The sequence below is a fragment of the Phalangium opilio genome, unplaced genomic scaffold (genome assembly GCF_054372755.1).
Source record: "Phalangium opilio isolate 3A_F unplaced genomic scaffold, DU_Popi_V2 ptg000206l_1, whole genome shotgun sequence".
Classification (NCBI taxonomy): Eukaryota; Metazoa; Arthropoda; class Arachnida; order Opiliones; family Phalangiidae; genus Phalangium; species Phalangium opilio.
In genome coordinates, this window is record NW_028324216.1 from 144,717 (window position 1) to 166,113 (window position 21,397).

General features: G+C 36.3%; 3 protein-coding genes across 7 annotated transcripts in view; 2 read left to right on the forward strand and 1 right to left on the reverse strand.

The window, feature by feature from the left end:
• Positions 1 to 1,462, reverse strand: LOC149621344 (uncharacterized). Its single transcript, XM_089853849.1, has 5 exons — positions 780 to 1,462; positions 509 to 570; positions 354 to 443; positions 160 to 240; positions 1 to 89 (listed from the first exon to the last, which is right to left on the reverse strand). The coding sequence occupies exons 1-5, from the start codon at positions 955 to 957 to the stop codon at positions 63 to 65; spliced, it is 438 nt and encodes a 145-aa protein (XP_089709975.1). The 5' UTR covers positions 958 to 1,462; the 3' UTR covers positions 1 to 62.
• On the forward strand, positions 1,356 to 19,745 carry LOC149621345 (uncharacterized). 4 transcript variants are annotated; one of them, XM_089853824.1, is made up of 12 exons: positions 1,356 to 1,491; positions 1,635 to 1,803; positions 3,992 to 4,701; positions 5,380 to 5,435; positions 5,528 to 5,639; positions 6,555 to 9,317; positions 12,720 to 12,879; positions 13,096 to 13,901; positions 14,981 to 17,384; positions 18,335 to 18,962; positions 19,019 to 19,231; positions 19,307 to 19,745. In XM_089853824.1, the coding sequence occupies exons 2-12, from the start codon at positions 1,642 to 1,644 to the stop codon at positions 19,486 to 19,488; spliced, it is 8,196 nt and encodes a 2,731-aa protein (XP_089709950.1). In that variant the 5' UTR covers positions 1,356 to 1,491; positions 1,635 to 1,641; the 3' UTR covers positions 19,489 to 19,745. The 4 variants fall into 4 exon arrangements, with proteins under 4 accessions (XP_089709950.1, XP_089709948.1, XP_089709949.1 ...); XM_089853822.1 differs by having other exon boundaries at positions 12,720 to 13,901; XM_089853823.1 differs by having other exon boundaries at positions 12,720 to 13,901; positions 19,319 to 19,745.
• A 574-nt stretch (positions 19,746 to 20,319) lies between these two features.
• LOC149621346 (cyclin-dependent kinase 17-like) overlaps positions 20,320 to 21,397 on the forward strand; it is a 58,480-nt gene continuing 57,402 nt past the window's right edge. For both annotated transcript variants that reach the window (XR_016375108.1, XM_089853840.1), the window contains exon 1: positions 20,320 to 20,636. The gene's annotated coding sequence lies outside the window, so the exon portion shown is untranslated. The remainder of the gene's footprint in view (positions 20,637 to 21,397) is intronic.

Here is a 21,397-nt window from a genome sequence, read left to right on the forward strand (position 1 = left end):
AATTTTTATTTATTTATATATAAATTTATGAAATACAAAATAATAGATTTTATTTTCTTTTTTTAGAAAAAGTATTTCTTGCCACAGTTCTGAAATTTAATATAATTTAATTTAATTAGAAATAATTCTTAATTTTTTAAGTTAATTTCAAGTACATACCTTCAACATTTCATTGGCCATATTTTGTTTGGATTCTCTATTCACCTTGTTGCCATAGCAACACAAAATCTTTTGGGTTTCCTATAATTAACAGTAATTAAAAATTAAATAGATAATTTCTAAACTCAGAATGGTCAAATATAGCCTATGGATAAACGGGGATTCTGAGTATTTCAAGGTTGAAAGTTGCTTACCTCTCTATTTGGGTTATCATCGCTGCATAGAAGAGCTTTTAGATTATCCACGTTTTCGTCCTTAGGTAGACAGTCCTCTCGGCCGTATTCCTATTTAAAATTAACTTTAATTTTAATCCGATTAACCCTAAATTAATTATAAATATTATAGATACCACAATGTTTTTCCTGATACAAGCTTCGAACCGTTTTTGTTTGCTCTCATTGGTATTTTTAGCTGAAAAAAATTATTTTATTAGGCATTCAGAGGCCCGGACAGAAAAAAATATTGACCGGTTAAAATGAGTACTAGCACTAAACGCACCAGCTTCGGGGTTGCAAATGAAAACTTTTGAAAATGAGCTTAGGTGCGTTCAGGCTGGTGTTTGGATGCTATTTAATGCCAGTTCAGGGAGGGTTTGAAAAAAATTAAACATTGGTACTTACTTGAAAGCTCGCAGAACTTATTGGCTAATTTGTTTCCGGTGTCCATGGCTTCGGGTGTGCATTGATACTGATCCCCTTGAAGAACGGAACTTTCCGGACGGGTATTGCTACCCATTTCACTCTCGACGCATAGAGCTGGAACCGCGTAAATTAAGCTAATAACGACGAAACGAAACATTTTTTAGAGTTATTTTCGGATGAAATGGACGATTCCGTTGTCAGTTGTGATATAAAACCCAGAGAACACAACCCTTTTATATCAGAATTTTGATCAAGAGAATATTAAACCTAACAACATGTGTCCTCATTTTACTATATTAAAAGCATCTGTTCTGTCAAAATGTCACATTTATCAATTGATTTATATATATTTTTAAATATTTATAATTTAATTACATCGGGGATGATAATAGCATGAGGGTCTTAATTTTGAATAAAAAAAGAAAACAGCTTATGTCCGTTTCTGATGGTTTCCAGCTCTCTAAATGTTTTTTTCCTTAAGTGAGCTCTTATTGGCTAGTTCAAACCCACGTGATCTATGTTTTTTAAACTTCAAAAATCATAACGGCTCCTCGTGTCGTTGCGCGCTGGATGAAAATCATTCCCTGTCAAGGTTCTGAACGGTTAATCTCGATTAAACTGATCAGTTAATAATTAAAGCTTTGAGATTTATGATATCGAATTAAAATAGTTTAAGATTTGTTGCGCAGAGGTAAATATATTTACTTAATGTTATAATTAGACCCAAATTTTAACCACTATTTGAAGTACTGTTTGACTGTCCGCGTTTGTAATGAGTTTTAATTATGATTTAATGTTTTAATTATACCAATTACCAATTAATTTTTAAAATAGGCTTAAGATGGATTGGTCTGCCTCAGAATGGAAGCAAGGCCTACCAGGACCAGCTTTGCAAAAAATAAACGCGTTAGAAGAACAATGCGGAAAGTTGATTAAAATTAATCAACAGAAACAATTACAACTGGATCAACTTGAACAAGTGGTTCAAAAACACAAACAAAAGGTAAGCTTTTCTTTATAATATCCCTTAGTTATTGACAAGCCACAGCTGGGCTGCATTAAATAGAAATACAAATAGAAATCGTTCATTGCCCTATCCCTATCCCTATTACGGAAGACGCTAGTTTCCTATAGAGTAATGGCACCTCCCTGCCTTTGGCTACGTTATCTCCTATGAGAAATTAACACGTAGTGCCACTACTCTATTATTCCGTTTATTTTGAAGCTGTTATTTCTTTAGAATTATTAAATAATTAGACTATACAGTTCTTATTTGTTAAAACATTAACTTTAAACATGAAATTCTGAACCTTTAGTTAGTTTTCCGTTACAGCCAATCTATACATTTTAGTTCTGAATTAATTAATTAATAAATATTAGGCCTAAAGTTAATTAATTAATTAATTAATATCGGGATACAAATATTAAACGGTTCCCCCCCCTACATTATTCTATCTCAAACCCATCTACATTTTAGATCTAAATGCCTCAATATTAGGCCTAAAGTTAATTAGACCCACAATTAACATGTATGTAGTTCTGAATTAATTAATTAATTAATTAATCAATATTAGGCCTAAAGTTAATTAATTAATTAATATCGGGATACAAATATTAAACGGTTCCCCCCTCACATTATTCTACCTCAAACCAATCTAAATTTTAGTTATAAATGCCTCAATATTAGGCCTAAAGTTAATTAGACCCACAACATGTATGTAGTTCTGAATTAATTAATTAATCAATATTAGGCCTAAAGTTAATTAATTAATTAATATCGGGATACAAATATTAAACGGTTCCCCCCCTACATTATTCTACCTCAAACCAATCTAAATTTTAGATCTAAATGCCTCAAAATTAGGCCTAAAGTTAATTAGACCCACAACATGTATGTAGTTCTGAATTAATTAATTAATTAATCAATATTAGGCCTAAAGTTAATTAATTAATTAATTAATATCGGGATACAAATATTAAACGGTTCCCCCCCTACATTATTCTACCTCAAACCAATCTAAATTTTAGTTCTAAATACCTCAAAATTAGGCCTAAAGTTAATTAGACCCACAACATGTATGTAGTTCTGAATTAATTAATTAATTAATCAATATTAGGCCTAAAGTTAATTAATTAATTAATTAATATCGGGATACAAATATTAAACGGTTCCCCCCTACATTATTCTATCTCAAACCAATCTAAATTTTAGTTCTAAATGCCTCAATATTAGGCCTAAAGTTAATTAGACCCACAACACGGTACTGAAAGTCGCGTTACGTTACGTTAAATTATAGAATAGGGTTGTAAATTTTCCGGAAAAATAAAACGCGGAAAATTTTCCGGAAATTTTTCCGGAAAATTTCCCTCTTCGCGGAAAATTTTCCGCTAATCGGAAAAATATAAAACTAGCAGTTATGTGAGCTTTGAGTCAATTTATCTAACTATTAAAGATTTAAAACATTCTCCAGTTATTTTGCCATCTTTAGTAGATCTATTAAAGTACCACCAAATATTAGTGGTTGATTTTCCCATAATTTGTGACTTTAAACAGGGTTAACAAACTTAATAACATTAACAACATTATAGAGCTCGGCATTTTCGATCAATTATCCACAAATTGGTGGATAACCGATTATTTATAAACAAATTTGTGGATTACAATACGATTTAACATGTAAGTTCTGAGGATAATTTTCGGGTATGGATAAAGATAAAATAAAGTGGATAATTGATCGAAAATGCCGAGCTCTACAACATAACACCTCGTTTCCCATACAATGACGCAGACGATCACTATCCTTTATGCCTGATAATTTTAGTTTCACTTGGGTCTCTTAACGGTTAGGTCTCGACTCTCTAACGCCTTATACCGTCATAAGAGCAAACAGTAACCCTATGCATGCAAGCGATAGCAAATGAGTGAGCTTTTCCTATAGAGAATAGGGGTCACTAGACTCTGTGCCCTTGGACAATTTTTTACCCCTCCGAATTCACCTAAAACAAAATAGTGAATGTTTTGAAAAGAAAGGCAATTGAAAAATTTTAAAGTTTTAACTTTTTAATTGAAAAACCGGTAGCGGAAAAATACGGAAAATTTTCCGGAAAAATATAGCTCGGTCATTTTCCGGAAAATTTTCCGAGCGGAAAATTTTCCGCGGAAAATTTTCCGACTTACAACCCTATTATAGAATGACGCTCATAAAGACGAGTTAAACCAATTAACACGGGAATTGGCTTCATCCCGTGACAATTACATCGAATGTCAAACGCAATTAACCAAATTAAAACAGGACGTTAACCAAAAAGACTCGAAACTTAATTTACTCGAAAACAAGCTCGAACGAAGCACCCATTCCGTTAAATTAGACCAAAACCAAAGTACCGCAGTAGATGAAACTAAAAACATGGTTTCTACGGAAGTTTTTCAACTACGTAAACATGTTGATCAACTTCAAATTGAAGTTAAAAGTCTAAAAGCTGAAAAAGCCAAGTTGGAGTCGCAAACTTCAACTTCGTTAAATAACGAAGCTCCGTTTGCGGAGAAAATAGGAACTCCGTCTAAACCGAGACAAACGAGTGAAAATCAGTTAGATAAAGTTTTAACGGAGAAAAAGGCAGCTGAGGATAAGATTCAAATGTTGGAGAATAAACTTCATCACATGAACCAGAATATGGAGTGTCAACGGCACAATTTTGAAGCCGCTAAAAGCTCGTTAGAGATGAAGTTCAAGGAGAAGGAGAGTGCCTTAAGGGAAGAGTTGAAACAGCATTCTCTACAACTTGCCGAGGCTGAGAAACTTATGAATGAGTTTAAAGCCAAGTTTAATCAGGCACAACATCAGGTTTCCGCTTTCGAGTCATTGAAGGTTGCGTTTGAGAAAGAGAAAGCCTTAAATGCGTAGGTTTTGGTTTGTTATTTTAATATTTAGTGATCTAGGGTTGGGATAAGGGTCTGTCAGGGAAGATTTGGAATAGTCTGGGAGTTTAAAAATGGGTTTTTAAAGGTTTTTGGGTTGTCAGGGAGTTTGAAAAGTGGGTTTTAAAGGTTTTTGGGTAGTAAGGGAGTTTGAAAAATGGGTTTTAAAGGTCTTTGGGTAGTCAGGGAGTTTGAAAAATGGGTTTTAAAGGTTTTTGGGTTGTTAGGGAATTTAATAAATGGGTTTTTAAAGGTTTTTGGGTTGTTAGGGAATTTAATAAATGGGTTTTAAAGGTCTTTGGGAAGTCGGGGAATTTAAAAATGGGTTTTTGAAGGTTTTTGGGTTGTCAGGGAATTTAATAAATGGATTTTTGAAGGTTTTTGGGTAGTCAGGGAGTTTAAAGATGGGCTTTTAAGGTCTTTGGGTTGTCAGGGAATTTAAAAAGGGGTTTTAAAGGTCTTTGGGAAGTCAGGGAATTTAAAAATGGGTTTTAAAGGTCTTTGGATAGTCAGGGAATCTTAAAATTGGTTCTGAGGTCTTTGGGTAGTCAAAGAATTTAAGAAATGGGTCTTAAAAGTCTTTGGGTAGTCAGGGAATTTGAAAAATAGGTTTTGAAGGTCTTGTAATAATTTAATTTATTACAAATTTCTTGCTCAAAGATCCCTCTCAAAGGAAAACCAGGTTTTAATGAAGGAAAGTAGTGAGAAATCTGCAAGTAAGTGTCTTCATGCATCTTTACTCTCTAAATATTGCTACGTTTTTAATTTGATTTAATTTAATTTATTTTAATTTTACTTAATTTTCCAGGTTTGGAAAATATGGAAAAATTATTGACTGATTTGAAAAACAAGTTCCTGGAAATTTTGAATCAATTGGAGACGTCAACTGCCACGGTTGAGGAGAAAAACTCGGAAATATCGTAAGTTTTAAGTCCTATAATTCCTATAAAATAAAATCCTATATTTTTGTTTTGAACTTGTCCCATTTAAGTTCCTCTGAATTTTCAAAGTAAAATCAAATTTGTTATTTTACTTTAGTCTTATATTTTCCTATAAAAACACGTGGTTTTTTCTCCTACAAAATCCTATAATTCCTGAAATAAAAAAAATCGCATTTTTCTTTAAAAAAAAACAGGTTTTTTCTCCTACAAAATCCTATAATTCCTGAAATTAAAAAAAATCCCATTTTTCTTATAAAAAACAGGTTTTTTTCTCCTATAAAATCCTATAATTCCTGAAATAAAAAAAATCCCATTTTTCCTTTTAAAAAAAAAGTTTTTTTCTCCTTTAAAATCCTATAATTCCTGAAATAAAAAAAATCCCATTTTTCCTTTAAAAAACAGGTTTTTTTCTCCTACAAAATCCTATAATTCCTGAAATAAAAAAAATCCCATTTTTCCTTTAAAAAACATTTTTTTTTCTCCTACAAAATCCTATAATTCCTGAAATAAAAAAAATCCCATTTTTCCTTTAAAAAACCGGTTTTTTTCTCCTACAAAATCCTATAATTCCTGAAATAAAAAAAATCCCATTTTTCCTTTAAAAAAACCGGTTTTTTTCTCCTACAAAATCCTATAATTCCTGAAAAAAAAATCCCATTTTTCCTTTAAAAAACAGGTTTTTTTCTCCTACAAAATCCTATAATTCCTGAAAAAAAAATCCCATTTTTCCTTTAAAAAACAGGTTTTTTTCTCCTACAAAATCTTATAATTCCTGAAATCCTGTTTTTCCTATAAGGAGTTTAAATTTTTGGCTGGGCTCCCTGTTGTTTATTTTTTATTTAATTAATATTTAATTAGTTAAATGGTTTCCCACCTTTTTTTTTTTTCTTTCAGACGTTTAAAAGAGGAGAATCAACTTCAAATTGACTCGGTTCGAGCTGAATTTGAAGCTCAAAGGTCCAATTTGGAGTCGAGAATTGATTCCCTGCAACATGAACTTAACAAAGCCAAGGAACTTCTTGAGCGAGAACAGGAGTCGAGTCAAAAATGTGCCGACTCTCTTCGAGCTGAATTTGAAGCTCAAAAAACGAGTTTGGAGTCCAATGTTGAGTCGCTCAAAGAACAAATTACAAGCCTTAATAAAGCCAAGGAACTTCTTGAGCAAGAACTAGAATCATCCAAACAACATTCGGATTATCTGGGAACTGAACTTGAAGCTCAAAAGTCCAATTTGGAGTCCCTCAAAGAACAAATTTCAAACCTTAAACAAGTGAAGGAACTTCTTGAGCAAGAGCTTGAGTCGTCCAAACAACATTCGGATTCACTCGGAGCTAAGTTTGAAGCTCAAATAACGAGCTTGAAGTCCAATATTGAGTCGCTCAAATTAGAAATTACAAGCCTTAAGCAAGCCAAGGAACTTCTTGAGCAAGAACTAGAATCATCCAAGCAACATTCGGATTCTCTCGGAGCTGAATTTGAAGCAGAAAAGTCTAGTTTGGAGTCGAATGTTGAGTTGCTCAATGAACAAATTGCGAGCCTCAAACAAGACAAAGATCTTCTTGAGCAAGAACTGCAGTCATCCAAACAACATTCGGATTCGCTTGGAGCCGAGTTTGAAGCTCAAATGACGTGTTGGAAGTCCAATATTGAGTCGCTCAAAGAAGAAATTACAAGACTTAAGCAAACCAAGGAACTTCTTGAGCAAGAACTGCAGTCATCCAAACAACATTCGGATTCACTCGGAGCTAAGTTTGAAGCTCAAATAACGATCTTGAAGTCCAATATTGAGTCGCTCAAAGAAGAAATTACAAGCCTTAAGCAAACCAAGGAACTTCTTGAGCAAGAACTAGAATCATCCAAGCAACATTTGGATTCTCTTGGAGCTGAATTTGAAGCAGAAAAGTCTAGTTTGGAGTCCAATGTTGAGTCGCTCAATGAACAAATTGCAAGCCTTAAACAAGACAAAGATCTTCTTGAGCAAGAACTGCAGTCATCCAAACAACAGTCGGATTCACTCGGAGCCGAATTTGAAGCTCAAAACTCCAATTTGGAGTCGCTCAAAGATCAAATTTCAAATCTTAATCAAGCCAAGGGACTTCTTGAGCAAGAACTGCAGTCGTCCAAACAACATTCGGATTCACTCGGAGCTGAGTTCGAAGCTCAAATGGCGAGTTTGAAGTCCAATATTGAGTCGCTGGAAGAAGAAATTTCAAGCCTTAATCAAGCTAAGGAACTTCTTGAGCAAGAACTGGAGTCATCCAAACAACATTTGGATTTTCTCGGAACCGAATTTGAAGCTCAAAAGTCCAATTTGGAGTCTCTCAAAGATCAAATTTCAAATCTTAATCAAGCCAAGGGACTTCTTGAGCAAGAACTGCAGTCGTCCAAACAACATTCGGATTCACTCGGAGCTGAATTTGAAGCTCAAACGACGAGTTTGAAGTCCAATATTGAGTCGCTCAAAGAAGAAATTACAAGCCTTAAGCAAGTGAAAGAACATCTTGAGCAAGAACTGCAATCATCCAAACAACATTCAGATTCCCTCAGAACTGAATTTGAAGCTCAAAAAGAGAGTTTGGAGTCTAGCATTAAATCCTTACAAGTGGAACTTAGTCAAACGAAGGAACATCTTGAGCAAGAACGGGATTCGTCCAAACAACTCGCCATCTCACTTCGAACTGAATTCGAAAGTGAGAAAACAAATTTAGATTTGAGCATCGAAAATCTTCAAGGAGAACTTAATCGAGCCAAGGAACGTTTTGAGCAAGAACAGGCGTCGAACCAACATTTGGAGGACGTGATAAATCAACTTCAAGGTGAGCTTGGCAACGCTGCGGAGCAGTTTGAAGTGGCTCAACAATCCCACCAGCAAGAGCTTCAAGATAAATTAAATTCGGAAACTGCTCAACTTCGAGCCGAACTCGAAAAGAAACAGTCGAGTTTGAAGGATTCTGTTGAAGATGTTCAACATTTGGAGGACGTGATAAATCAACTTCAAAGTGAGCTTAACGATGTTAAAACAAACTTCGGAATTATTGTACAATCTCATCAAAATAATTTGGAGTCGGAAACATCGGAACTCAGAAGCAAACTCAACGGAAAGGAGCACGAATTGAAGGAGTCCATGCAAAGAGCTCGGTTATTAGAAGAACAAGTGAATGAACTTCAAGTTGAACTTAGCAGTCATGCCACTAAGTTGGAAGCTGTTCAACAAGAATCAAATGAACGTGAAGCCGTCGTCATGAACCTTCGAAATAAATACGAATCTGAAACCGCTCACTTTCAAGACGAACTTGAACAAAAAGAACTAAATTTGAAGCTTCTTCAAGCTCAAATCGAACAACTTCAAACTCAGCTTGTACAAACAACTCACGATTTTGAAAAACAAATATCGTCCCTTACCGCTCAAATTGAACAAAACAACCAAAAACTGCTTGAAACCCAACAATTGAAACTTGAAGATGAACATCGTTACCAAGAACAACTTCACTCCAAGGAACTTCAACTTGAAGAAATGTTGAGCCAGTTACAATTATCAACTGAAGAATTTTCTCAATTGAACAATGAACTCGCGGACACCAAAGTTAAACTCGAATTGAGTCAAAAGGAATTGGAATCACTGAGGATTACGAAGTCTTCGAGCGACGATGCCGAAACGTAAGTTTGTTTTTAATTTTTACAACATTATACCAAGAAGCGATATATAGTTTACTAGGGAGATTGTATAAGACTAATCAGGGCCCCCAGAGGTCCTATAATTCCTATAAAATCCTATATTTTTAAAACTGTCCTATAAAATCCTATAATTTTGGTTAAAATCGTCAAAAATCCTATAATTTTGAAATTTGGGCGAATTCTAAGCAAACCATCGGTTAAACCAGGATTCGGGTTTCCCTCGTATTGTACCTTAACTAGATAAAAATAGCTCGGTATATTATGGTTCTGATAACAACGTTCAGTGTGCACCACCATTTATTTTAGTGTCCTATATAATTCTATTATTTTGGAAGCCCCTGTTTGTCACAGCCCTAAGTTTTTAGTATAGTTGGATGGGGAACAAATAGGACTATAACATACTCAAAGGACATCCCCGTATCTCTAGTTGAACCAGAGTTAAGAGCCTCGAAAGTTGGGTGTGACGCAAATCCTGTGGAGGGGACGAACATTTTGCTTAATATCTCGGCCCCTGTTTGTCCTAGCCCTAGGTTTTTAGTATGGTTGGATGGGGGGCAAATTAGTGATCGTACGGGGTGAGATTTTTGTCGGGTCGGGTTCCGGGTCGGGTTGCGAAAAGAAACCCGGAAAATCGGGTCGGGTCGGGTCGGGGTTTTCCTTTTTAATAATATAAATGTAATTAACATATTATAAAAAATTATACATAGTAGCTATGTACTATGTAATGTAAGGAATTTATTTTCTGTAATTCAGTTCCAAGTTATCACTGCTTTAGTGAATCCAATAGTAGGCTAATCTGCCATATCATTGCTTTTGTGAATCCAATAGTAGGCGATTCTGCCATATCATTGCTATCTGATATAACGTGGAAGGGATTGGGGTAACTAATTGTCCCAGAACAGGCGCGTCTTCTGTTTGAAAAGTTTCCAAATTGCCCTTGTCCTATGTCTTTGGCAGTGGCTGAAAGGGGTTTCTGGTACTCGTGAAACTCTTCTACCACTTTTTCAATTTCGAAATCAATTGCTCGCAACTTAACACACAATTAATACATTGGCGTTTGACGGACGACCATGAAATTGCCGACATATATCAGTTTTCTACTGGCTTTCGAAGCCTCGAGACAGAAAAAAGTTAAATATTCAAGCTCGCCCTAATCAGATTCGAGTTCCTATCTACTGCATCACAAAGCGCGACCGTCAATAATAGCTTACCCTCTACTACGGGCCCACCCCGATTTTTTTTAAACCCGACTTCAAAACTGACTGGCCGGGTCGGGCCGGGTCGGGTTGGAAAAAACCGGGGATCCCCGACTTCCCGGGTCGGGTTCGGGTTCCCCGTACGATCACTAGGGCAAATAGGACTATAACATACTCAAAGGACATCTCCGTATCTCTAGTTGAACCAGAGTTAAGAGCCTCGAAAGTTGGGTGTGACGCAAATCCTGTGGAGGAGACGAACATTTTGCTTAATATCTCGGCCCCTGTTTGTCCTAGCCCTAGGTTTTTAGTATGGTTGGATGGGGGGCAAATAGGACTATAACATACTCAAAGGACATCCCCGTATCTCTAGTTGAACCAGAGTTAAGAGCCTCGAAAGTTGGGTGTGACGCAAATCCTGTGGAGGGGACGAACATTTTGCTTAATATCTCGGCCCCTGTTTGTCCTAGCCCTAGGTTTTTAGTATGGTTGGATGGGGAACAAATAGGACTATAACATACTCAAAGGACATCCCCGTATCTCTAGTTGAACCAGAGTTAAGAGCCTCGAAAGTTGGGTGTGACGCAAATCCTGTGGAGGGGACGAACATTTTGCTTAATATCTCGGCCCCTGTTTGTCACAGCCCTAAGTTTTTAGTATAGTTGGATGGGGGACAAATAGGACTATAACATACTCAAAGGACATCTCCGTATCTCTAGTTGAACCAGAGTTAAGAGCCTCGAAAGTTGGGTGTGACGCAAATCCTGTGGAGGAGACGAACATTTTGCTTAATATCTCGGCCCCTGTTTGTCCTAGCCCTAGGTTTTTAGTATGGTTGGATGGGGGGCAAATAGGACTATAACATACTCAAAGGACATCCCCGTATCTCTAGTTGAACCAGAGTTAAGAGCCTCGAAAGTTGGGTGTGACGCAAATCCTGTGGAGGGGACGAACATTTTGCTTAATATCTCGGCCCCTGTTTGTCCTAGCCCTAGGTTTTTAGTATGGTTGGATGGGGAACAAATAGGACTATAACATACTCAAAGGACATCCCCGTATCTCTAGTTGAACCAGAGTTAAGAGCCTCGAAAGTTGGGTGTGACGCAAATCCTGTGGAGGGGACGAACATTTTGCTTAATATCTCGGCCCCTGTTTGTCACAGCCCTAAGTTTTTAGTATAGTTGGATGGGGGACAAATAGGACTATAACATACTCAAAGGACATCTCCGTATCTCTAGTTGAACCAGAGTTAAGAGCCTCGAAAGTTGGGTGTGACGCAAATCCTGTGGAGGAGACGAACATTTTGCTTAATATCTCGGCCCCTGTTTGTCCTAGCCCTAGGTTTTTAGTATGGTTGGATGGGGGGCAAATAGGACTATAACATACTCAAAGGACATCCCCGTATCTCTAGTTGAACCAGAGTTAAGAGCCTCGAAAGTTGGGTGTGACGCAAATCCTGTGGAGGGGACGAACATTTTGCTTAATATCTCGGCCCCTGTTTGTCACAGCCCTAAGTTTTTAGTATAGTTGGATGGGGGACAAATAGGACTATAACATACTCAAAGGACATCCTTCTATCTCTAGTAGAAACTGAGTTATGAATCTCCAAAATTGGGTGTAATGTTAATCCTATGGACGGGGGTATGTTTACGAACATTTTGCTTAAATACTCGGCCCCTGTTTGTCGTAGCCCTAAGTGTTTTGTATGGTTGTATGGGGGGCAAATAGGACTATAACATACACAAAGGAGATCCTTGTATCTCTAGTAGAACCAGAGTTATGAGCCTCCAAAATTGGGTGTAATGCTATCCTATGGAGGGTCGGTTTTTGAACATTTTGTTTAATTACTCGGCCTTTGTTTGCAGTACTGGTTCTTTTAAAAAAATTTAAATTAATATTTTAGTGTCCTATATAATCCTATAATTCTGGAAAAACGTCCTATAAAATCCTATATTTTCATGAAAAAAGTCCTATAATTCCTATAAATATTTTCAAAATTTGGCTGGGGCCCTGTATAAGATGCCTAAGTATTAGTACGCCATAGCCCCAGTCCCCCTTTCAAAATACAAGGGGGGGGGGACGTAAAAGTAGGCCGGGGGCTATTTCCCCTCTCAATAAGTCTTAATTAATTAATTAATTTATTTTACTTATGCATGCATTTCCGTCGTTGTTTTTAACCTTTAATCAGACCAATTGAAACCGAAAACGAACACCTACGTCAGACAATTACGGACTTACAATCGAATATCGTTACTTTAAAAGAATCGATACGCGTTAACGAATCGAAAGCCATTGAACTCCAATCCCAAATCGATACTTATACCTTAATGGAACAGTCCACTAATGACCTTAAAAGTAAATTAAACCCCGTAATCTCTGAGTCTAATCAATTACCCATGGACATGAAAGAATCCGCTAATTACGTTGCAGAATTAGAATCTCAACTAGACGCGCTTAAATCGGAATTAAATCGTTTGAAAGAAAGTCACGATGACGTGTCGGGAAATAACGCGACCTTATTGGACACGATCCGTTCTTACACCCTGGAACAGTCCACTAATGACCTTAAAAGTAAATTAAACCCCGTAATCCCTAATGAATTACCCATGGACATGAAAGAATCCGCTAATTACGTTGCAGAATTAGAATCTCAACGAGACGCGCTTAAATCGGAATTAAATCGTTTGAAAGAAAGTCACGATGACGTGTCGGGAAATAACGCGACCTTATTGGACACGATCCGTAGTAAAGATGACGCGATTACGAAGTTAGAGGACGAGATTAGCGCTTGTCTGTCGTCGATGGTCGAGAAAAATAACTACATTAACGCGTTACAAGCCAGTATGAATCGTGTTCGAGCGTATTTGCAAAGTAGAATGAGTACCGGACGTATTTCTCATCATATGAATAACAAAATTCCAGATTCAAGCGTTTTAGATTATTTATTAAACGAGTTATCCACCAAAAACGATGCTTTAATCGAAATGCACAAATTAGTCGATGGTAAAATCGCTTCGGTCGAAAATAAGATGAAGACTTATCAGGATTTACAATATTCGGTGCCTTTAAACGAAAGTTTGCGCAAAATCGAAGGGTTGAAGGCTTTTTTCCAAGAAAGTCTGCGTAGTCTCGCCAATATGAATAAGGAATTGGATGAGATGCAAGGTGCGGTTTCGGTTTCGGTTTCGGTTCCCGAGGATGTTGTCGATAACGCGTGCGGAGATTACGTAATTGCTGCGGATGTTGCCACCGCCGCCGCCGCTGGTGGTGGTAGTGTCGATCGGAATAATGGTAATGTTCATCAAGCTATGGAAATTATTTGCGGAAAATTGGAAATGACTCTAAGTGTTTTCGAAGATAATGTCGCAAGGTTAGATTTTGCTCAAAATTCTTTTCGTTTTGGTTTTTGGGTTTTTGGTTGTGTTTTGTCGAGGGGTTAATCACTATCTGATTAGTGGTGTATTGAGTACTGATTACGTTTAATTATTTTAACACTGTCAAGGGGGTCAGAAGGTAATATTATGTCTTTAGTATTGGCGAAGGTACAGCTAGTGTGTACACTACACCACTACGATCGAGGAGTGAATGGCCCCTCGGTTTTTCTATTTTTTTTTGGCGGGGGGGGGGGGGGTTGCTATTAGTATTATTATAGTAGAACCCAATCTTTAAAAACGGGGTATGAGAAACTGCTTTCTAGGGCTGGGCGAGTACTCTTCTGACTACTTTCCTGTGCTCATCAAGGAAATACTTGAGTACTCTAAATTAAGCCGAGTATAGATTATTTTTGGGCCTTTTCCGAGTCCCTACTACGCGACTCAACTAGAGTACACTACTTTTGAATTGCACTTGCGAAGCTCCTTACTATGGTTGGGCGAGTACTCTTCTGAATACTTTCCTGTGCTCATCAAGGAAATACTTGAGTACTCTAAATTAAGCAGAGTATAGATTATTTTTGGGCCTTTTCCGAGTCACTACTACGCGGCTCAACTTAGAGTACACTACTTTTGAAATGCACTTGCGAAGCTCCTTACTATGGTTAATTGGGCGAGTACTATACTGAATACTTTCTCGTGCAGAAAAATAGAGCCAATCGAGTACAAGACTCGATACTTGAACTATTTGCTAAATTTTAAACGAGTACTCGCCCATCCCTAGAGTGGGACTGAGTCAGCACTTATACTCTCCTATACGGGTTTTCGAGCATAAACTATTCAAGGGCTAAGGCCTAAGCCAAATTACACCGAATCTGTAGTAATCTAATCTAGTTACTCAATTTTAAACGAGTACTCGCCCAGCCCTACAATGGGACTGAGTGAGTGCTTTTACTAAACGTCACGTGTTCTCAAACAAAATTTGTTCAAGTACTAATCAAAATTACGCGGAATATAACTTAATTATTTCCTCATAACGCGGCGCAAAATCCCAATTAAATTTAATTCACTAATGTAGATTAAAAAATGGCAAACCTTTGGAATTCCCTCTCGAGGAAGAAATATTAAAATTAAGAGAAAGAGTTAAAAACGTCGAAGACGCTAATGACGTCTTGAAAAATTCAAACGCCGGTTTAGAAAATCAAATTCAAATATTCGAAATTGAAATTACAAAATTGAAAAACGAAGTTCGTTACCGCGATGAAACGGTCAAGCAATTATCGGCAACTATCGAAGAAATTGAATTAAATTTGGAAGAAGTTTTTAAGGAAAAAAATGAAGCCGTTGACAAAGTATCGCAATTAGAAACCCAAAACTCAAATCTCTCCCAAGAAATAATCGAATTAAACGAAAGAATTGAAACCTTAAATTCAAACTCGAAAAATCTCGATTCGAGCCATAATTTGGAGCTCGAAATTAAGTGTCTCGAATGGGAAACTGAAAAGGAACAACTCGAAATTAAATTAGTAGAAATGACCCAAAATGAGATGGTCTTAAAGGAAAAGTTGCATGAAACCTCGGCTTCAAACCAGAACCACCTTGATGAAATCCAGCGTTTAAATGAAGAGATTGAACAACTCAAAGCTGACAACCTCAAAACGGATGTAATTGAACAACTTCAAGCTGTTTTGAGTGAAAAAGAAGCGGAAGTTCAATCGAATTCCGAGGAAATCTCCAATTTGAAGGAATTAGTCAACGATTACGAAGAGAAAATTGGGAATTTGAAGTTGGCTTCGGACTCGGAGAAACTTTCGAATCAGAACAACCTTGATGAAATCCAGCGTTTAAATGAAGAGATTGCGCAACTCAAAGCTGACAACCTCAAAACGGATGTAATGGAACAACTTCAAGTTGTTTTGAGCGAAAAAGAAGCGGAAGTTCAATCGAATTCCGAGGAAATCTCCAATTTGAAGGAATTAGTTCACGATTACGAAGAGGAAATTGGAAATTTGAAGTTGGCTTCGGAGAAACTTAAAGGAGAGTTGACGTTAGCGAGACAATACGCCGATGAAGTTGTCGAGGAGTTGAGTCGAGCCGAAGACGGGTTGAAAGAAAATGCCGAAAAGAAGGCCAAGTTGACTCAAATGGAGTACGAAATCGGCCACTTGAAAGAATGTTTAAATTCCGTTGAGATTCGCAATAAAGACTTGGAAAGTAGCCTTGAAGATTTGTCGAATTTGAAGAGCGTTGTTCAGGATTTGGAGTTGAAGCTGAAGGAATCTACCGTTCGTGAATCGGAACTCGTGGAGTATAAGGTGAAGTACGAGGAAGTCGACGAATCATCGAAAAACTTGCGACAATTGGTGGATGAGTTGCAATTGGAGAAACAGAAGTGGATCGCGAAAGAAGGCCAGTATCTGATGTCCCAGAAACAATTGGAACTCATTAAACAATCGAAACAGGAAGTTGAAGACAACTTGAAGACTCTACAAGAAGATATTAACGTTTACCAATCGAAGTTGGCCAGTTTGGAGAATCAGTACGATGAGAAACAACAAACAGTTCACGAAATGGAAACGAAAGTCAGTGAACTTAAGAAGTATTTGGATGAGAAGACACAGACGCTTGAGGAACAGTTGGTTGTGAATGAAAACTTGAAAACTGAACTGAACGAAACATTGTACAAGAACGAACAAGAATCGTTGCAAGTCAAAGCCGAAATCACCAAAGCTCGAGAACTCTACGATGTCGTCAAAGAGAAAGATAACGAGATATTGAATTTGAAGGAACTCCTCGGTTTATCCGAAACAGCTTACTCCGAAATCAAAGAAGAGTTGAACAAAGCCAAATCACTCGATTTGCAAAAGAGCTCGGTTATCTCCGAGAAGGAAGCCAAGATTTTGGAGCAATGCCGCACTATTTTGAGCCTCGAAACCAACTTAAACGAACGAGAAACCGAAATTATGTCCTTAAATGAAAAACTGTCCGATGCCAGTTTTAACGACAAGATGGTTTTGCTGGAACATCGTATCGAAGTTCTACAAGGAGAGTTGAAGATCATGAGTCAGGATCGAGATCATTTTGAGCGAATTTGTCAGGAGTTGAATGAGAAATTGGAGGCCGAAGTTCAAGCTCAGGTGGAATCGATTGAAAAGTTGAATCAGGGTATTTTTAAACGAGAAAACGAACTGATGACTCAAATTCAACAACTTGAAGAAACCGTTCGAGTGACCAGGCAAGAGAAATTGGATCTTGAAACTAAGTGCCGTGATTTGAGCGCCCAACTTGAGCAGAAAACGGAGGTTGATGAAAATTACGCTAATTTGAAGGAAAGTTACGATAAAATGCAACGGGAGTTGGAGGAGACTAAACTGAAATTGAAGGAAGTTGAAGTGGAAAATGCCCAAGCTGTTAATAAGTTGAAGGAAGTACAGAAGGCGTACGAGGAAACTGAAGTCAATCTTGAAAAGTATCGTGGAAGGGTGAGTTTTTTTTATCCATTGCACTTACGGCAGCTCTTTATATAGTTTTAGTTAAATTCAAAATTTTGCGCATTTCTTTGAGTTTAATTCATAATTTGACGCAGTTTTCGAGTTTCCTTCATAAGTTTGCGTATTTTTCGAGTTTAATGCATAACTTCGCGCATTTTTTTTAGTTTAATTTATAACTTCGCGCATTTTTTTTAGTTTAATTTATAACTTCGCGCATTTTTTTTTAGTTTAATTTATAACTTCGCGCATTTTTTTTAGTTTAATTTATAACTTCGTGCATTTTTTTTAGTTTAATTTATAACTTCGCGCATTTTTTTTTAGTTTAATTTATAACTTCGCGCATTTTTTTTTTAGTTTAATTTATAACTTCGCGCGTTTTTTTTTAGTTTAATTCATAACTTCGCGCGTTTTTTTTTTAGTTTAATTCATAACTTCGCGCGTTTTTTTTTAGTTTAATTCATAACTTCGCGCGTTTTTTTTAGTTTAATTCATAACTTCGCGCGTTTTTTTTTTAGTTTAATTCATAACTTCGCGCGTTTTTTTTTTTTAGTTTAATTCATAACTTCGCGCGTTTTTTTTTTTTAGTTTAATTTATAACTTCGCGCATTTTTTTTAGTTTAATTTATAACTTCGTGCATTTTTTTTAGTTTAATTTATAACTTCGCGCATTTTTTTTTAGTTTAATTTATAACTTCGCGCGTTTTTTTTTAGTTTAATTCATAACTTCGCGCGTTTTTTTTTTAGTTTAATTCATAACTTCGCGCGTTTTTTTTTAGTTTAATTCATAACTTCGCGCGTTTTTTTTTAGTTTAATTTATAACTTCGCGCATTTCTTTGAGTTTAATTCATAACTTCGCGCATTTTTTTTTTAGTTTAATTCATAACGTCGCGCATTTCTTTGAGTTTAATCCATAATTTCGCTCGTCTTAAATTAAAATTAGATTGACGAATTGCTCAAATCAAATGAAGAATTAGAAAAAGATAAAAACGCCTTAAAGGGCAAAATATTCTTCGGCAATAAAATGCTTAAACGCGGCGAAGCTGATCGCGTGGCCTTGGACAACGACTACCAAAAACTTAAGAAAAGTTTCGAAGAAATGCAAATTGAGAAAGAAAAATTCGAGAAACTTCACAAAGAAGTCGAAGACAAACATAAAGACCTCGAAAAACAAATAAAATCCCTTCAGAAAAAACTCGACACCCAAGATATGCAAATCGGTGTCCTTCAACACGAAAACGACAACTTGAAGACCGAATTAAAACTAGAAAAAGCGGAAAAGTTGTCCATTTGGAAACAACTCGAAGAACAAGATCCTCCAGCTAAAACAGATCGACAACTTCGAAGCCGTAAACTGAGCAGTTCTCCGACACCTCCTGAAACGTTTGGTAATGCGAACAGAACCCGTTCTCGCGCTGCTACAGCTACAACTGCAACTACCAATGGTCAAGCTAAGGCTTACACTTACACCGAGACTGGACCATTGACCAAACTCCCTAAAATGTCGTTTGATGAACGCGAACGCGAACCCATTATGACCCGAGCCGCTCATCGGAGATCCTTGTCAAATGGTAATAGCTTCATTTTTAGGCTTAGGGAAACTCGTCGTAATCTGTTTGTTCTTCAGATGACTTTCAAATAGCTTCGAGAAAAAGCTTGCTTCAATCATCATCCGTTGCCGTTTCTACCTCAAAGTACAAACCGGAAGCCGCCGCGACTTCCTCTCGATACAAAATGGAACCGCCTTCCACTGTTACGTCAATGAGGTACAAATCTTCCTCCGTTTCGTCTTCCAGAAACAAGCCTGATCCGATTACCGTCAAAAAGGAGAACAAACCAGGTAAGTTCTACTTTTAACTTTTAACGACATCCCATTCCCATTCGTTGCTTTTTTCCTTAAAATTATAAAATTTAGGGACTTTTTCAGTGGGCGGGGCTAAATCTAGTCAGCCATTAACTCCCACCGCTTCGACTATTTTGTCGAGTTTGAAGAGTTACGATTCCACTAGTTCTTCCTCCGCTACCACCAAAAAAAGACCTTTGCAAGATACCAATAAGAGGTCAAATAGCGATGATAAAGAATGCAAGGTTCAATAAGTTTAAGGCATTCCTACATTTATTACTTCTTTTTTGTACTCATTTTTTTATTTCTTTTCGTGTTTTGAAGTTTTGTGGTCCTTAATGAAAAACAAACCATTTTCTTTTGTTGAAACACAACACATATTTTAGCTGTCGCATATTTTTATATAAGCGCTGTAAAAATTGCATAAAGTTTAATAATAAATAATATTTTAAGGGCCTTTGTTTGTTTTTATAAAAGTTGAATAAAGTTATCTTCATTCATTAAAATTGAATTTATTTATTGGCCTAATTATTTATTACATTCGAAATAGTCTCTTTAAGTTAAGTTAAATCGTTTAATTCAACATTCTAACCTAATTTTCAAGGAAAATATAAAGGTTTGTTCGATTTTTAAGCCTAAACACGTGTAGTTACAAAGTTAGAATTTTGGCGCCTTTCTTTTCTTAAAATTGAATTAATTTATAGGCCTAATTATTTATTCCATTCAAAATGGTCTCTTAAAATAAGTTAAATCGTTTAATTCATCATTTCAAGCTTAATTTACAACGAAGTTATGAAGGTTTGTTCGATTTTTAAGCCTAAACACGTGTAGTTACGAAGTTGGAATTTTGGCGACTTTCTTTTCTTAAAATTTATTCATTTATAGGCCTAATTATTTATTACGTTCAAAATAGTCTCTTAAAGTTAAGTTACATCTAATTCATCATTCCAAGCTTAATTTTCTACGAAAATATTCAGTTTTGTTCGATTTTTAAGCCTAAACACGTGTAGCTTCCAAGTTTGAAATTTTGGCGCCTTTTATAACGATGTAGTAGGGGGCGCTTTACTCGTTCTCGTTGCAACTTTTTGAATCACTAGTCCTAGCAGACGACGTTTAAAATTAGGCTTACAAAATTAAATTTAAATACTAATTAATTCCGGATAGACTTCGCTTGGATTAAATATGCCTTAAATATAAACATAATTTTAATATAACTGCAAATAATTTGTCTAATGCGTGAATAAACGAAACGAATGTGTTTTTTTTATCTTGAAGCCAGGGCGACTCCCTAAATTTTTTTTCCCGCTAATCAACAACATAACAAAAAGATAAAAAAACATGGCTCATCTAACAGGTGGCAAAACGCTTGGAATTTTAAACTAATAAACTTGAATTATATCAGGTAATTTATACTTTAATTACTTCTTTAAACTATCAATTAATTAGTTATAATAGTGTCTTAAGTAAGAGTTTTATTTAATATCTATAAATGTTCAAAATAAGCGGCAGTGACTGGGGATTAGTTTATGGCCAAGGCTTAGTGTTGCATTATATTTGACTAGGGACTCAGGGAGAGAGAAATTCGATTGAAACTTGATAAGATTTTTATATTTGGGATTTAAATTACGGTGTAGGGGTTGAAAGGTCCAATATTACTCAGACCCACAGTAGGGTCAAGTTTATTTTACCCAAAAATTTAAGTTATTGAGAAGAAATTGGCTTTAAACCAAAACAGTAGCGGGTGAATTTGAAAAATGACTCCCAGTACCATTTTAGATTATGGTAATCATCCTGTTTATAAAATCAGTGACGATTGATGACTATAGCGAAACTAGAGACTACTAGAGTAGAGTAGAGTCCCCCTAATTTGGCACGGTTTAGCTTATTACTAACTCTTTCTGGCCCCAGTAGAGCACATACTGTGTTGTACTTGAGATGTAATCTCAGATAACGTTCATCACCTAGTACGCTACTAGCAATCGAAAAAACCTTTACGTAGTTGTTGGCAAAAGGTCAGGGAAGCTTAAAATTAATCTAGAAGATTAAGGGAAAGTCGTGGAATTATTAAATTTGCTTAGAAAGTTATGTTAAAATAGTTAATTGGCTTCAAAAGGTTCGTGTTAAAAGTTTAATAAATGCTTGTGATGTCAACAAATATTTGCG

Coding starts and splice junctions, on each gene's coding strand:
- LOC149621344 (XM_089853849.1), bottom strand. CDS start 957: ATGTTTCGTTTCGTCGTTATTAGCTTAATTTACGCGGTTCCAGCTCTA. Junction 571..779: donor TAAGTTCTGCGAGCTTTCAA/GTAAGTACCAAT, acceptor AATTTTTTTCAG/CTAAAAATACCAATGAGAGC. Junction 90..159: donor TGGCCAATGAAATGTTGAAG/GTATGTACTTGA, acceptor ATTAAATTTCAG/AACTGTGGCAAGAAATACTT.
- LOC149621345 (XM_089853822.1), top strand. CDS start 1,642: ATGGATTGGTCTGCCTCAGAATGGAAGCAAGGCCTACCAGGACCAGCT. Junction 1,804..3,991: donor TTCAAAAACACAAACAAAAG/GTAAGCTTTTCT, acceptor ACCCTATTATAG/AATGACGCTCATAAAGACGA. Junction 18,963..19,018: donor TCGGAGATCCTTGTCAAATG/GTAATAGCTTCA, acceptor TTTGTTCTTCAG/ATGACTTTCAAATAGCTTCG.